The 17,690-nt window shown below is 35.5% G+C and overlaps 2 protein-coding genes across 4 annotated transcripts; both read right to left on the minus strand.

Moving 5' to 3' along the window:
- Positions 1 to 2,802: 2,802 nt before the first annotated feature.
- LOC130717313 (omega-hydroxypalmitate O-feruloyl transferase-like) lies at positions 2,803 to 5,384 on the minus strand. 2 transcript variants are annotated; one of them, XM_057567509.1, is made up of 3 exons: positions 5,225 to 5,384; positions 4,679 to 5,109; positions 2,803 to 4,029 (listed from the first exon to the last, which is right to left on the minus strand). In XM_057567509.1, exons 2-3 carry the CDS (start codon positions 5,105 to 5,107, stop codon positions 3,166 to 3,168), a joined length of 1,293 nt encoding a protein of 430 aa, XP_057423492.1. In that variant the 5' UTR covers positions 5,108 to 5,109; positions 5,225 to 5,384; the 3' UTR covers positions 2,803 to 3,165. The 2 variants fall into 2 exon arrangements, with proteins under 2 accessions (XP_057423492.1, XP_057423483.1); XM_057567500.1 differs by lacking the exon at positions 5,225 to 5,384 and having other exon boundaries at positions 4,679 to 5,122.
- Positions 5,385 to 9,371: 3,987 nt separating this feature from the next.
- LOC130717322 (DEK domain-containing chromatin-associated protein 1-like) lies at positions 9,372 to 16,944 on the minus strand. 2 transcript variants are annotated; one of them, XM_057567528.1, is made up of 11 exons: positions 16,044 to 16,944; positions 15,923 to 15,956; positions 14,874 to 14,953; positions 14,693 to 14,752; positions 13,595 to 13,705; positions 13,424 to 13,504; positions 12,007 to 12,081; positions 10,468 to 10,942; positions 10,131 to 10,228; positions 10,017 to 10,047; positions 9,372 to 9,925 (listed from the first exon to the last, which is right to left on the minus strand). In XM_057567528.1, the coding sequence occupies exons 1-11, from the start codon at positions 16,599 to 16,601 to the stop codon at positions 9,765 to 9,767; spliced, it is 1,764 nt and encodes a 587-aa protein (XP_057423511.1). In that variant the 5' UTR covers positions 16,602 to 16,944; the 3' UTR covers positions 9,372 to 9,764. The 2 variants fall into 2 exon arrangements, with proteins under 2 accessions (XP_057423511.1, XP_057423505.1); XM_057567522.1 differs by having other exon boundaries at positions 10,468 to 10,945; positions 16,044 to 16,943.
- Between the last annotated feature and the right edge of the window lie 746 nt (positions 16,945 to 17,690).

Consider the following 17,690-nt stretch of genomic DNA (forward strand, 5'->3'; position numbering starts at 1 on the left):
AATTAGTAGAAATCGCAAAAATACAGTGAGTTTGTTTGTTTTCCTCTCTTCTTTGTCTCACTTACACCTACCAAATAAGTTTGGATCCTCTCTCATCTCGAACTCTCACTTTTCATAACAAAATCATCTACGCCAAACAAAGCATTAGAGAAATGTTAGCAACACGTGATTGAATTATATTTTGAAATGTCAACTACACTTTTTTTTTGGTACATCGAAAACTGAATGTCAACTACACTTTGAATCAGACTCTATAAAATATAAATATAAGTTTGATCGTTTAGTCATATAAGCATTACACATTTTATTAAGTGAACATTTTTCTAAAACTTTTTAAATCTCTCGCTCTGATCTAGAATCCGATTTGAGCTCTGAAATGTTTTTTTTTTTTTGCAGATACATCTCATTATGCTTTGCCATAGATATTTCTTATGTCACCGTTCACTCAGCTTACATTTGATACATAAGATTACATGTACATTGAGTTCTTTTTCAGAAAGACTATCAAGTGTGTTAGAAAAGGTGTTTAAAATAGTGTATTGATAGTCCTGCTTAGAGCTGGGTACGCGGGTGGCCCGCCCCGCGCAGTTTCGCCCCGCACAAGCCCGCCCTGCGCAGACCCGTCCCGCACAAGCCCGCCCTGCGTAGGCCCGCATTTTAGCGGTCCTCTATTTTTCGGGCTATAGTCCGCGGTTTCGCGGGCCGGTCCGCGGACTTTGGCCTCTCTTACCCCTTTTTTGCCCTCGTAGGCCCGCCCCGCATTGATCTGCCCCACGCTGGCCCGCTCCGCATAAGCTTGCATTTTAGTGGTCATCTATTTTTCGGGCTATAGCCCGCACTAGTCTCGCGGGCTGGGCCGCGGACTTCAACCCGCTTACCCAGCTCTAGTCCTGCTCTATCTTTTATTACCGTTTCCATTACTAGATTTGGGTGAATTTGGATGCCAATGATTTTTTATTGATTACAAGAAACGCAGGCAAATTTAATAAGGGTCGTATATAGATGAATAGGCGAATTATTGGAACGAATAAACAATGCTCATTCAACTGTGAGAATTATTTATATAACGAGAATTATATGACTGAGAAATTATTTATTATTTACTCCATATTCAAAAATCTTGCCCATTAATTAATTGTTGTATGACCACTTCACCCAACAACCAAACTGTCACCTGAACTCGGCCGCTCATATCCGCGGTTCAGGACATACCGGAGTTAGTTAACCGAATCATTCATTTTTCTTCCCGAGAAAAATATATTCTAGAAAGAAAAATTAAAGGAGAAACGGAAAGGACAAAAGTTATGTAAAAGAAGAAGATTTGATGATATGAAGTTTCTGAGTTTGTGGTGTTTAATTAGGATTTATTTTTAGATTTTTAGATTCTAATTAATAGTTGAGTAGAAGAACTAAAATGAAAGAGTTTCTAAATGATAATAAAACCACCATAAATGCATATACCCTAAAACAGAAATGGTATGTGTATCACTAAATGATGTATTTATATATTTTGTGATATCCCTTTTTTTCTCTGTTTAATTATGGTCACATCACTTATCTCTTATCCAAGGAATGAGGTTTTCGAGATTCTTGCAGCGACAACGTCCAAGACGGGTCATGTGCTCTCTCCGGTCTTGGCTGAGGCGTTATGTTTGCGTTGGGCGTTGGGACTAGCTAAGGAATTGGGTTTCCGCCGTGTATGTTTGAGACTGACTGCTTAGTTCTTCATAACTATTGGTGTCGCCGGGACCAAGTGTTTTCTCACTTGGAGAGGGTAGTTAATGATTGTGTTTAATGCTTTGTCATTTTGATTGCATGTTTTGAGTTTGGTTTTGTGCGTCGAACTGGCAATTGTGTTGCCGATGCTCTGGCTAAATCATCTTTTCGTTTGGGTTGTATGGTTTGGATTGAAGAGGCTCCTTTGGAGATTTCCTCTCTAATCCAGAACGATGTTTCCGCTTCTGTGACTTCTTCTTAATTTGAATGAATCACAATTTCAAAAATAAAATTTTTTTATCTCTTATCTTTTTCTATCTTTCTAATAGTCTACACTTATTAGGTATGTATTAAACTTTATTGTTCCAAAAAATGTTCAATAATATTTTGTTAACACTTGAATTACACATTTACACATAGTGGATAGACAGGAAGAGAGACAAATCTTGAGAAATATTTTAGAAAAAGAAGAGAGATGTGATGAGTAGAGAAAATAATTGAAATGGGTTAGAAGAAAAAGTAAAATATGAATCTATACACTCCATGAATTAAATCATGTCGAGTGAACTAACAACGTCAAGTAATATATTGTGTTTATTTTAAAAATATTTAAAGGATCTTACTTATTTAATAGACAAGAAGAGATATATAGACACAAATTCTCATCTTAAGAAAACTTGAGATAATTTACATTTTAGAGGATTCGGATCCACACTATGAGTGTCTTTTCCTTCCTTTGAATTCCACTTATTTAATATATATTTAATACATATCAAGAGATGGAGATAAATACACAAATTAACATGAGAAAGTATGAGAATTTTCACATGGGAGAATCTTAATCGAAGAAAAATGTTTTGTTCACACTAAATACACCTCCACCTTTAGAGGGAGAAAAAGGATAAAAGAGAGAAGTGGGTGATATGACTAGTGATGTGATAAAAAGAAATTAGAGAAATATAAAGAGAAAATTAGTGAAAATTAAATGAAAGAAAAATAGAGGTGTGAATATATCAGAATTCAATGAAGGGTAAAGATTAAAAAAAAATTGAAACTGAACAACCCAAGATACCAATGGAACACCTCTAGCAGGGAAATGCCGCTTCAAATATAGAATTTCATGATACATACGTTTAAATTGAATGACTTTGTTACAAATTTCAACAATGTATTTCATACCCATTTCAATTACACCACATTTATATATCTTTTTACTTTCTAAATAAGTAAATATAATGATGGGAAATGAGATTATCCCATGACTTACATAAACTTTGTGTATGTTTGGGTTGAGGCAAAACATAAAACACACATCCAAATACATAAACAAGTAACATTTTAACACATTAACTTCATTAACTTCAACATGAATCATGTTGATGTTGAATTCAACATAAATTCAATTGCACACTTATATGTATAGAAATGATATGTTCACTTCCTGCAATTTCACACCTGCATCATCAGTGCTTCAAAAGTCTCCATGGCAGAAGCAGGCAATCCCAGAAGCACATTTATGCTTTTCCTATCTTGACCATTTGACAAGAACAAAATGACTTCTTTCTCTGGCAAGGTCACAGGACCAGAACACAAAGGTTCGCCCCAGCCAAAATCTGTAGTGTGGAAAGACAACCTAGTCCATGTTGTGATCAAAAGTGTAGCTGTTAAGGAAGGCCTAGCTCTTGTAACTTCAAAATAATCAATGGAAGATCTCATATAACTATCTGTGACTATGTCAATTGCACTGTGAACCAATCCCACAGAAAATGACAGAGGATTCTCCACAATCTCTCCTGCTTTACACACAGAATGTGTAAGCACAATAGCATTGCCAAAATATCTATCTGGTATTGGAGGCACAAATCTAGTTCTTCCATCCACTGCAAAGAGAAGCTTTGTTTTCTGATCAGGTTCCATCTTCAAGGCTTCAGTTCTAGCTCTCCATACAAATCCTGAGAGTGCTTCAAAAGTTGAGCACTTTTTCACAACCCCATCTTCAGTGGCCTTTTTCTTGAGCAATTCAAGCTTCTTGGGGTCGAAACAGAAGGATCTGTAGAGCATCTTTTCTTCTTCATAGAGTTTTTTAGTATCTGATAGATCTACAATTTCATCATATTCATGGTGTTTGAACTCTATTATAGGAGGGTCACGTGCTTTGAGGATGGTTCTGTCAAGAAATGGTGGAGTCTTTAAGTCCAAATCTCTTGCTGTCTCACTCCAAGCATTCACAAACTCCATAGCACTTAGTCCATCTTTCATGCAATGGATCAAGTTTAGCCCCATAGTAAATCCCCCACATTTGAACTTTGTCACCTAGAAGATCATTTGCCAAATCATACTTAATTTTGTTTAGAACAAAAATTTATTTCACAAATTAAAATAATCTATCTGCAAATTAATTTTAATACATAAGAAACATATTGTAAATAACATATACTAAATACATGTCGGACATACGCGAAAATCACGATGAATGCAAAATCATTGTGGATATATAGTCACAAAAGCTAAGATAAATTACTTTTGTCCTACGTGATTTTGGCTCATTGTGTATTCTAAACATGCACTAAATGTTAGCACCAAAATCATGGTTCATGGATGGACCTATTTTAAACATAGTTCACCATGTAATTGTCATATTTAAATAGTTTATGACATACACATAAGATATTTTGAACTTATTTTCATACTTAATTATAAGTAATGGCTTATACTAACTCAATTTGTATCAGATTTGCATGCTCAATGTACGTAGCCCTCATGTCAATGGGATCGTGTTTGGGGAAGGTAAATTACTCACTAGAGGGGCAAGAAAATGTCCTACCTGTTTACATTAATTTGAAATTATTTCAATACTAGCTTATGCATATACACTTATGCGATAAGCCTTTTATCTCAAAAAAAGTTTATTAAGTTGTTTATCCGAGCTCACACTCAAATTGGCAAAGTATATGAGTCAAACCTGAACTGTCATGAGAGGCATCTCAAGTATGCTCCTAGCACCAGGGGTGTTATAAATCAGTTTCCCAAGAGAATCAGGGTCTGGCTTTGTTAAGTCTCCTATGTCTTCTATGTCACAATCTGCTTCAGCCTCAACAAAGACAGCACCCTCCATTGTGTTACAATCCACTATCAACTTCCCTTCTGTGCTGATAACCAATTTCCCAGCCATAGGGTAATAAGGGACAAGAATCTTAGACAAGGCAACCCTGATAACATGTGCAGCATCCTCATTCCCTCTTGAAGATGATTTGAAGCAGTAAACAGTGCGAACCGGAACCGCAATGTTCTGGTCAAGGTTTGAAAGGAAGTACAGCCCCTTTTCTGTTTCCTCTGCAGGATGAACTCTAGTTGGTTCTCCTTGTCTTACATTAATCCCAATGTTAGACATGTCTGCATTTGCCATCAAAAAAACATTGAAGAAACAAATACAAAGAGAGTGCTAGATTAATAGCTGAAAATGATTTAAAAGCAAGCCAAATTAGTACAGTATGCACATAGTCTTTACCTGAATTTCTGAATGGAAATGTCTGAGGTGAGGCAAATGTTACTAAGGATCTAATGTTTGTATCCTTTTGGTGAAGGATTTGGAGAAGTTATATAGAATGAGGTAGTAGACAAAAGCTTAGGCAGTTAACTTCTTTTGATTAACAAAATGTAGCTATACTTGACAGTTGATAGGGACAAATTTTTATGGGTACTTGTATAGTTTATAAGTGCAATTTAATGCACAGCTGTTTGAGTTGTAGCAGAGCAGGAAACCAAACATTATGATCAGAAGGATACTCAAATCTGCTGACAACTTTTGTCAACAAAAACAAACACGTCTCCTTTTTCACAAATTAATATTATCATTCTGACACTGCATGTTTGTGAACTCAGTTGTATAATAATATTTACAGTCAAAACCAATTCTAAGGTTTGAATACATTTAAGTTAAAATCACAATAAATGGCCATAAAAAGTTAAGAGAAGTTGCTCTTTCTATCCGCTGTGGTTTACTATATGTATGTATCCAAACATGCACAAGCTTTTGCTTGCGAGAATTGATTGAGAGAAAAAAAATTAATCCAATTATTTATTCAGACTCTAGCATTTGCACAGCATTTGCAATCAAAGCTCAGCATAATGCTTTAACTTCCATTCAATTTACTTTCAAATACTTAATTAAACATTTACATAGCGTGTGTTTATTTAGTTCCTAATTAAAACCTTTCTACCATTTTTTTCTTTATCAAAATGTTGTATCGTGCACGTAAAATGTTGATCTTACTTTCCAGATTGATTACCGTAGCTAATTCAGTGCATGAAAAGAAAGAAATAGATATAATATTCATATCAAACACAGTTAGTTGAACTGTATTGATCAGAAAAAATTTGTAGTGCTGGATGAAGTATGTGTATGAATATAACTTAGTTGGTATTAACACGGCATGGATTTTGTAGTTTGTAGTAGGTAACTGACAAAACATTTCATTTTGCGCAATAATCTCCGATAAATGAGATAATTTGGTGTATTATGCAGAAGCTTTGAATATGGGTTCAGATGAAAGTGTTGAGCGCCGACTAATTCTTCTTTACACGTACCTGAATATGTGTAAAAAGTCGGTTACATTAGTTTATGTGGTCACATAAAATGTATGAACTAACTTGATCGAGAGTTTACACATTTAATAACTGTGCAGAGTATTTTCTTTTTTTAATAAGAAAAAACTAGACTACGTCCAACACTTTCGTAAACCAATTTAACCACTTACTCAAGTTTAGGCCTTCAATACTAAGTACATGCCCGTGAAATGTGTGTGTAGCCATCAGCATTATAAATATAAATTTAGATAAATTATTTGTTTCACGTTTTATTTTTTATACTTGATAGCTCTATTCATCTCCATTAGAGAATTAAAAGAGGCCCTCAATCTTGAAATATGTTAGTTGCGCAGGTTGAATAAAATGGAGGCAGCAAGATGTCAAAAATGGAAGCACCGTTTAGAGACTATTATTTTCTGCACCGCCTTGAGACTGTTCCTTTTGAGTTTCAATACATGGAAAATGTTTGGTAGACTATGAAATGGTGTAACACTTGAAATGAGAAAAGAAGAAAAGAGATATAAGTAATCATGGGGCTGTGTACAGGCATTTTGAGACCTAAGGCGAAAATGTTAAAAGAGATTTTTTTTTTCTAGAATCTTTAAGAGACTTAGTATATTGTATAAAAATATAACTTTTTTAATCTTCTAACTTTTTAAGATGGAAATCATTTGTCAGTTTTATAATCAAGCAATTCTAACATTTCGTTTTTGCCAGATTCATACTTCTTATTTGATATTTTATCTTGCAAAGAATTAAAATAAAAAATTTAAATAAAATACTAAAGAAATATAAATAAACTAAACTCTAAAGCCTAAAATAAATTTTAGAAAAGGATTATTGATAAACAGAAGTACAAAACAATAGAACTGGAAATAGGCAGAGTCACCAATTCACCGCCGCCAAGCAAATAACATTTGGCTTTATATTTAATTTATTTACATTAAATAACAAAAAAAAATTTTGAAACAAATAACAAAGAAATTAAAGCAAATAATATTTGACTTTTCATTAATTATTTTACATTAGATACCGATGTAAATAATGCCATATTGAATTTTTAAATTATTAGAAATTCAGAAAATATAAATATCACATCATCAACCTACTAATAATAATATGAGAGAAAAAAAAAACACAAGAAAGAGTAAAAGACATTGCATGAGAGAATGAGACCTATAAGAGTTATTTTTATTTTTTCAAAAATAGTATATAGTATAGAATTTTTTATAGGTATTTCCAATGAATCTAATATATATATATATATATATCAATCAATTTTTAATATATATCAGCCGTCCCAACTTTTCAATTTGGCATTATGGCATTATGCTATCTATTTCCTTTTTTTTTTTGTCAAAATCTGTTTGATTCGTTACGTGTTTAATATGTATCTTGGGTATTTTTAACAAAAAATAAAAAAAATTGGGCCAAAATATTTTATGGGGACTTAGGCAGCAGCCTTTTGCCTAAGGGGCTTCGCAGCCCTGTAAGTAATAAATGTGATGTATAATGTAATGTGATAAGAGAAGTGAGAGATCGAAATAAGAGTTAAGTGTTTGAAATGTGTCTATATTATTGGTGGTTTACATATTATTTTTGCTTCCAATAATGTGTTTTTATAAGCGATTCAGGAGCGTGTTAATTGAAGAGGAACGATAAACTTCGTGTGAGTATGGGTGACAAAATCGGTGAGTATCCATTTTAGCACGACTCCTCTGTCGTTTGGGTGCGCCAAGGTGATACCTGCAAGAACACTTTGACGTTCAAGTTGGAACGTTAAAAAATGTATGTACCCTATGTTATTTCAAAACTTATGAGTTTAGGCTTGCTGGGTTCGAGGTTATCATGAGTTTTTAGTGCATTCTCGAGTTTCGCACCCTTATGTTGATTGTTGGGCCGTAGTCATTTGTTTTGATGTGGTGAGCGGACATAAACGCCATCAATTTGGAGATCGACTGTGGGCAATGACAAGGACACCACCAGTTGGATCAGGGTGATGATGATAATGAGTAGAGATGGATTTGATCGACATGAGGCGATCAGGTCCATTTTTGGAACAATAGCACCCTAGCTTTGACAATTTCATGGTCCTCCGTGAAAAGACATCGGTATATATCAATTTCTGATAGTGTCATTAGCTTGATCATTGAATCTCATCTCCTGCAATTGGTTTAACCGCTTCCTGGCCACATTAATTTTCTTTGAAAAATGACCAAAAGTTGTTTAATCTTCGTATTCTTTGCAACCACGATTCCTCAGAGAGAAACATTTTAATCTTCTTAGTTCTTTTTTTTTTTAGAGTAATCTTCTTAGTTCTTACCCCCAATTAAGGATGTGAAAAAAAAATCCGGTTCATAGAACCAAACCAAAAATGTATCAAAACCATGTCTAAAGAAGTTCGATGCACTTCTTTTTAAAACTTGATCCAGTCCATATTTAAAAACTAATTTGGTTAACTGCACCAAATTTATAAAATCGATATATTAAAAGTGGAGAACCAATTTGGTTAATTGCACTAACAGAGTTCCCTAACACTATTCCAACTCCTAACGAGTTTGATTAATTGATCACGTCTTCGCTCTTGGTTACAAGAACAAAAGACGGCCCAACATAATACTACAAAATACAAATTAAGTACTTGCTTTAGACTCCCAAAATATTGATGCCGCAAAAAAAATTACGAATATTTTAGAACATGAAAATTGTTATTCATATTCTAATGAACAACGCTAATCTAGTAGTCGGTGGTTAAATACAATTTTTTCCAATAAGTAACTAATAGTATTGAATAATAATACATCCTAGCCAAACGAGCCTGTAATCACATAATTTTTAGTGTTCTAACGCCATTTAGCAAGAAAACTAAGCCCCCTATTATTGGAGTTATTTGAGCAATATCTTCGTCCTTATCGTTATTTACACAAAAACTAGTCCCAGCGCGCTGAAGAACAGGCTTGCGCATGTACACAATCATGAATTCATCAATATCAGGTATGCTGCTACATGAATGAAAGGCATAGCTGTTGTAAACCCTGAAACCACGAGATTTTCATCCCCAATTCAAATACTAAAATGAGAGCCATGACATTACAAGTTGTAGGTCCAACAAGAATATCAATTTTCAAAGATTCACAATCAAGTTCTAATAAATAAAAGAAACATTGATCTAAAGTCTAAACTATAAGGCAATAATGTTTACAGGCTGGTCAAAAAACAAACTATTGAATGAAAAATAGAAGGTACCAACTTTGATACAGATGAACGGGTTAAATCTAATATGGTACAAAGTACAAACCTAGTTTAAAACATCTATCAAAGGAAAAGGTCACAATTCAAAGCAAATATCTACCATAGCTATCTGCAGAGACAGTTGACAGGAGAATCGTGATGATATGATTTAGCTATTGGATGACCAGAGGCCTCTAATTTCTGCACAGGTCAAACATAGCCCAACTAAATCACTCATCATCATCATCACCATTGTCATCTTTATCTGCATCACCATCACCATCAGCTTCCTCACCTTCATCTTCCTCATCAGACATGTTATTAATTACATCTGTAATAATATCCTTCACCTCTGCTTTTCTATGCATTAAATCCACACCAAAGTGAGTACCTGTCAACATTTCATTACAAAATAGTTCAGTTCAAGAAATCATTTCCTCTCTTTTTCATGAAGAGGGAATTGTCATGAAAAAAGGACATACCAAGTTGCCGGAGGATATCAGACAAAGTAGCCTGCAACAAGGGAATAACAAAATATCATAAGTAAAATTAGAGGACTACAAGCATCCAAACTGAACAACAGAAGCAATACTTACAGTATTGAAATCTACTTCCTTCAGAATATCAACAACAACTGCATGCATGGCTTCCCGACTAGGTACTGCCTTGGCCTTCTTACCACTTTTGCTTTTTCCTACCATTGGCATCAGAAAGAAATGGTTAAGCAGGATAATATAACAAGAGAAAATCAAACCTCAAGAGTTTTGTATATCTTGTTCAAGTAACATGATATTAGAGGCCAATTCACTCACTGTCAGTTTTACAAGATTACTCAAGCAAATAACTTGAGCAGCCAGAAGACTGACAAATGGCACTAGTACTATCTACATAAGACATCATCACACATAAAGAGGGAGAATGTAGTCAACACACCTTGGTCCTTAACCAATGCCTTTGAGGACTTGTCTGTTTGTTTTTTGCTCGAGGCCTTACCCTTAGTGTCAGGCTTTTCATTTTCAGTTTTTCGCTTCTTGGATGCAGGTTGCTTCGACTTGGAAAGGGAGGCAGAAGCACTATCATGCTCAGCAGCAGTCTGTTTTGGAGTTGATTTTTTTGGAGTTTTGTCAACGTTTTTGGAAGATTTGACAGGGGTTTTCTTCGCAGATTTAGTTCTTTCCCCAGCTTTGGAACCTGAACCCTCCTTCACAATCTTTTTCGAAGTCTTCTTCTGAGCTTTGGATTTATCTTCCTCTTCCTCTGATTTACTTTCATCATCATCACTTTCTTTATGTGGCGCTGCAACATTCTCCTGAGACTCATCTTTTGCATCTGAGAGTTCAGCTTTCTCATCCTCCTCAACATCAGAAGAGCCCTTTCGCTTTTTCCCAGATTCTGAAGTTTTCTTTTGCTTCTAGATCAAGATAATATATATATATATATATATATATATATATATTAGTGATTAAAACTAATGAGTAGAAACAAATCATTCAATACTCTCTTGCAGAATAAGCAAATTGGTAAACCAGAGCCTTCACAGGAGATAAAGAAGGTAAAATTGGACAACAAAATATAAGAAGCTACAAAACTGTAACTAATAATCCACAATAATCGACAAAGACCAAAGTGAAGTCAATCCAGCAATAGAATATACATATCTAGATGAAATGCTGAAAATCAGTACAGAAAATATAACAGGAAATGAACAAATACTTTTTATCTCAATGCAAAACTGGAACCAACACTATAAGAACAATTCAGAAACAACCAGTTGACCACAATTATGCTTGAATCACTATGTTCCCGTTTCTAGCATCAATATTCTTGAGGCTGACTGACATTAATAACTTAAATAGACTATCACCACTAAACATAACCCTACTAAAGATAACAGATTGCTCAAATAGACTTTGTTTTCACCATTTACAGAACACATATCAGGAAATGAACAAATACTTTTTATCTCAATGCATAACTGGTACCAACACGATAAGAACAATTCGGAAACAACCAATTGACCACAATTAATGCATGAATGACTATGTTCCCATTTCTAGCATCAATATCCTTGAGGCTGACTGACATCAATAACTTAAATAGACTATCACCACTAAACATAACCCTACTAAAGATAATAGATTGCTCAATTATTCCCATGACCATCTATTCAAAGTTCACCATGACAATCACAATCAATAAATTCAAATACTGATAATAAGGATAGGATTAGACGATTAACAGCAAAAATTGTCCAATTATAACCTTATTAAAATCAAATTATATAACTACTACACAAGAAATTGGAATTCGTGAAAATATTAAATCATCATCGAAACTTGATCACCACAAACAAGTGTGAAGAACGAAACATTTGTTGTCAGGTTTCAACATGAGATTGCACACCAAAGGGTAATGCATATCAGATCTACAACAAGCCATACTGAAGCCAGAATACAAGCAATGGCAAAATACCTTGGCAGGTGTTTCAGTGGATGCTTCACCAGGAGATTTGCTAGGGGTAACCTTTCTTGTTCGCTTTTTAACTTTCTGTTAACACAGAAGCAAGCTTACAAAATTAGCCATTTTATAAAATTAAACGAATAAAAACAGCATTTCTATACAATGGTTCAGAATACATTGACTCTATTACAAGCATTACTCTAGATGCAATTACTAAACATATCCAAGATAGAACCATGGCATGTTTTTTTTTGCATATAACATTGAGTTAGGATCCAATTGCTACACATAGGACTTAAATCCCACATTGGAAGTATGGGACTTTGAAGTGAGATTTATAAGACCTAGGGCTCTCCAGCTACAATGATGAGCTTTTGTGTTGTGGTTCTCAAACGTTCTTATCACATAGATTAAATTAGAGAGCAAAAGGAACAACTAAATGAAAAGTTAGGGACAAGGACACAAGCCTTGTTCTATGCACATGGCTTTTCCTTAGATGAAGTAGAACAGAATGCATAAAATGCAAGTTTAGTATGAGCCAAGAGGCAAAAAAAAAATTAACTTGAGGTAAGACTTGCAAAACATACCATAGTTTTTAACTAGTTCATAATACAAAATGATAGTGAGATAGAGCGAAGTCAACTATGTGATTCAAACAACAGGGACGAATAAAGAAATGTATTAGTGTGAATTTGAGATAAAAATAACCCTCAGACATAAAAGTTTTACCACATAAGACCTAAATGTCATATGGGGCTCAATATTGGACAATATAAAGCCAACAACAAAATTAATTGATTGAATGGATGGGAATATTGCAATGAATGAAAAAATGTGTCAGTGTGATATGCGATAAAAATAACACTCAAAACATAAAAGTTTTACCACATAAGACCTAAATGTCATATGGGACTGAATATTGGACAATAAAAAGCCAACAAGAGAATTAATTGATTGAATGGATGGGATTTTTGCAATAAAAGATTAGGACCTAGGAACTATAAACAAACATTTCAAACAAATTAAAATTTAAATGGTTTATCATTAGACTTTATTCATAACTAGACATTTGGCATCTTCTGATCCATGTAACAGACCCCATCCAGAGGGAAAAGCCTTTAGTAGTTTCCGTAAAGTAATTTTCATAGATCCAACTGTTACATTACCGCTGTCCTACTGACCCTGCCTGTCAAATATAATGATTAGGCATGAAGAAATATTCAATAATATGGTTCAATGATTAGGATACTTGGTAGGACTAAACTAAGAATCAAATGTAAATATATATATACACACACACATTTGAGGGGTTCCATTAATCAAACAGTTCAACAAATGAAATATTATTCAGTAATGCAGATTATTTGTGTAAACTAGCAAATGCATCAATGGATCCTAACTCATATATAATAATCTATAAGTAATAAACCTTCTCGTTATCAGCAAGCAGAACATCAGTTGTAGCCTGAGGGTTCTCCAAAAATTCCAACAGCTTCACAGATAGTTCCTCCTGAAAGTATGTCGCATTTAATAATGCAATCTTACAAATAAAGTTCTAAAATTCCTTTCTGAAATGGAAACATAATGTATCAATATATACCTTCTTGATATTGCCTTTGCTTACAGGAATATTAAGAACATCACAGAAGTCCACCAATTTTTCTTTCACATATTTGTCTATCCTCTCTTTTACTTTGGCCCTCTGTTTTTCCTGTCAAAAATTACCAACCAAATAAAGGTTAGTTACAGCCTCAGAAATCCACATTTTTATCAAAAGGATAACATGGACACAAGACCCCATTGAGGTCATAGTAGTCAATCCTAAAAAGTGGCGCATGGGAGAGGGGGTGACTCCAAAAACATATTAGCGCATAGCCGGATGACCGCTATTCATGTCTTGATGAGTGGAAAATAAAAGGATGAAACTTAGATGCAGTAATATATGTTGCCCAATAAAAAACTAACCCGCCCACTTTTTTAGCATTTTTTAATTTGACAATTTCCTTCAATTTTCTATTTTTTAATGTATGTGTCATATCAATAATTGAAAAACAGTAAAAAAAAATACCCGTGAGAAAGTACCTATGAAACAGTTCAAAATAAAAGAAGGGGTGAATGAATACTTTATAAAAGCTACAAAATAAATAGAAAAATGATAAAATAAGAATCAGAAAAGAGATACATAGAAGAGAACAGAAACTGGATCAGGAGACTTTAGAAAACAAGACTCTTGGGGCTGCAAGTAAAGGGGTTGCCAGAAGCTGGCCAGAGCCCGTCAGAGGTCACGCAGTGGTCATTTGTTCTGGTCGACAGTGGCTGAAGGATGGGTGACAACTCTCACATCTCATCAGCACAGATGACTAAAGGATGAGTTGTGAAGATAAAAGAGTAACTTTCACTTATTCCGAAGCGAAAAATCCAAAAGTACCCTCAAATGCTTAACCAAAATTTAAAATTCTTAGTGCAATTATGGGTTTTCCTGTATCTTCTCCATATGCAGCCACAATTTTCCGCGAATTTTTACAACTCTGGCCATTATTCATGCCACAATCGTCATCTGCAACATGATGACACCGCATAGCAGCAGGGGGCCATGACACTTTGCTACACGGCTATTGCTCGCTATTGACTACTATGATTAAGATTCAGCCATAAAGTTAATAATAGACAAGCAAGTGCAGTCACTAAAAAATAGTACCTCGTTTTCAGTCCAGACAAAACCAGAAAACTGGCCTATATTTCTCTTTAAATTGTATGCCTGCACACCAATCAGGAATAGCCATGTCATTAGAGGATTCGTTAATCTTTAAAACATAAAAACATATTTATGAACAAAAAACACAAGTTATCATAAACAACACACAATCTAAGGACATCACCTTTGTTCTCTTCCCAAACAGTATACTGTGAAGAGCGTGCAGGTTGTCATCCGGTTTTCTCTTTGACAACTTGAAAGCCACTGAAACAAATTATACACAAGTAATTTCATTGGGCAACACTGATGAAGAAACAGATAAAGAAAAGTAAAATATCAATTTCACAATCTACAAAGATGATATTCTATGGCCATTAGTACCAAAAATATAATACAAGCCAAAAGATAAATCAAAATCATTGAGTGAAGTTTCAATCACCTAACCAAATGACAAGCACTGGGGTTAACTACAGCAGAACTTTTTGCATTTGAGACATTCAAAAGTGACAAGTTAACAGAACAAAAGACAACCATAAACAAAACACAAGGACAACAGTAAGTAATAGATATCAATCAAATGCAAGAAGGAAGTAGGAAACTAATAACACTCTTGAAAGCATCTTTCAGAAAGCTATTTTGTTAATCTTGTATTCTCTCTGCAACAGTGAACACGCTTCAGAAATATAATCAGACAGTGTTGAATGTAAATAGGCCTCCAACTATATCCAGCGTGAAATACATTATCTTTGTGTTTTCAGTTCAGATCTGACTGAACTAAAAACAAGAAAACATATCCAACCACCTAAGAAACACCATTTGACAGTACATCCAAAAACACATCTAGCTTTACATATAACAGAAGTTTACAGGAACCAGCCCAATCATTGTAAAAACATAATCAAATCCTGAAAAACAAAATTCACAGGTATGAAAAGCATATTGGAAATGAAAACACCATCAAGTAGAAGCAATCCAAGACATAACTTCAAAGTGCAAACGCTGAAACTCATGATCGAGTCTTGGCATGGGATGCCACAAAAAACATTCAAAATTACTTGATCCAATTCACCATTTCAATTAAAACCATCCAAAGCGGCAATTCAAGCTCGGAGATCCAGACAATTAGAACGCAACGCCAACAAAAACAAAAGATGCAATCCCACAAATTACAATCCAGCAAGATACAACAACAGCATGAAAAAATGAAGTGATTAGGGAAGCAACAAAACGTACCATTTGGGATATCCTTAAGCTGCTCACCACGACCCTGAACCCCAAAGCAACTCAAACAATTCACTTCCAATCCACAAAACCAGCACCAATTTTATTCAAAAGAAAGAAAAAAAAGATGTACCTTTTCAATTACCAACCCTTTACCCCCGGAGGACTTTGCAGACTTCGAAGGCGAGGGCACAGAGTAGCGCTCCACCGTTTTCCTCTCCCTAGTCGGCCTCTCACTTGCCGGCGTAGCTGGATCCTTCTTCTCCGACGCAGTCTCTTTCTTACCCCCCTTCTTCGGACCCCTCTTAGCCTTCACCTTCTCATCAGCTTCAGCTTCAGCTTCCTCTTCCTCCTCCTGCTCCTCCTCTTCCTCTCCTTCACCTTCACCACCGTCTTCATCCTCCTCATCCTTCTCCTCCTCGCCCTTCACCTCATCTTTGACCTCGTCAGTCTCTTTCTCCACCTCCTCCTTCTCCTCCACCTGATCGCCCCCTTTGTCTTTCTCCTCCGCATTCTCCGCCTCAGATTTCACAGCTTCCGCCGAAGCATCTTCATCTTCTTGCGGTGCTGCCTCTTTCTCTTCTGCCTCAGCTTCACCTTTGACTTCGGTTTCCTGATTGTTCGGTGCAGCGTCGTCACCTTCGGCCTGAACCGGAGGCTTGTTGTGATCTTCTAGGGTTTCCGTAGCCATCGTTGAATTGAAAACCCTAGCGAGTTCGAGAGAGAGAAAACCCTAGAAGAATAGAAATGGAAAGAAGAATCTGAATTGTGAATTGTGAATTGTGATTGGGATTGGAAGAGAGAGAAGAATGAAATTGGAGTGTTTTGATTTGGTGAGAAGCGCGCTCGATCGAGTGGGTTGAAAATGAAGGGAGGGGTTTTCAAAATTTCATGCCCAAATTGTGAGCGGGCCAAAATTTCCTCTCTTTTCACTTTTCTCCCGGCAAAACCAAAATGAAAATGTGTGAGTGAAAAAGTTGAAGATCTTGAGCTCAATGAAGTGTGGTGTTTATTACTGGTGCTTAGGTGAGGTGCTAGTAGTGAAAAATGAAGGTGTGTGTCATGTGTGATTGTGACTGCGACGTGTTAATGGAATCATTTCTTTCCGTTTATGGGCTGATTGAATGGCCTGGCCACCATCATGAATGGGATTCTTGTACCCATTGATCATGTGAAATGTGGGCCTTGAGGCTTGGTGTGTAGGATGAAAAAAGCCCATGCATTTTAGGGGTGGTGTCCAAAGTGAATAGTACTATTTAGGCTATGGTTGGACCAAACTAGAAAAGGATGAAGCTGATGCTTTTGGGGTGAGGGACTCAAAGTGGGATACATTGTTTGGTTGGAGTGAAGAAAAAAATGAAACTGGAGGGAAGACAATGGTGAGAAATAAGTTGGTGAGGAATTAGCTTGTCACATATAGTATCGTGGAAGAAGTATCGACAAGAATGTTTAACATTAAAGACAGGTTAAGGGACAAGTTAAGAGATAAGTTGAGAGGAAGGTCGAGCACAACAAGAGATGTAGAGTGTTACTACTGTCATGAGAAATGCCACATGAAGAGAGAATACATGAAGCTCAAAAGAGAGCACCAAGAATTTGGCGATGTGAGTGACGTAGCCGCTATCGTATTTCAAGGATATGGGTTAGTCTTCGTTTGGGATGACGGTCGTGCTAATTTCACATCACGAGTTTGGTGTTGCGTTGTAGATTCCAATGCATCATTCCATGTAACCTTGTGAAGGGATTTATTTTCTTGCGGTGATTTTCGTCAAATGAGGAT

Source organism: Lotus japonicus, chromosome 1 (genome assembly GCF_012489685.1).
Source record: "Lotus japonicus ecotype B-129 chromosome 1, LjGifu_v1.2".
Taxonomy (NCBI): Eukaryota; Viridiplantae; Streptophyta; class Magnoliopsida; order Fabales; family Fabaceae; genus Lotus; species Lotus japonicus.

Coding starts and splice junctions, on each gene's coding strand:
- LOC130717313 (XM_057567500.1), bottom strand. CDS start 5,122: ATGGCAAATGCAGACATGTCTAACATTGGGATTAATGTAAGACAAGGA. Junction 4,030..4,678: donor TGCCTCTCATGACAGTTCAG/GTTTGACTCATA, acceptor ATGATCTTCTAG/GTGACAAAGTTCAAATGTGG.
- LOC130717322 (XM_057567522.1), bottom strand. CDS start 16,601: ATGGCTACGGAAACCCTAGAAGATCACAACAAGCCTCCGGTTCAGGCC. Junction 15,957..16,043: donor AAGGGTTGGTAATTGAAAAG/GTACATCTTTTT, acceptor TTTGGGGTTCAG/GGTCGTGGTGAGCAGCTTAA. Junction 10,229..10,467: donor GGCATTGGTTAAGGACCAAG/GTGTGTTGACTA, acceptor TGCCAATGGTAG/GAAAAAGCAAAAGTGGTAAG.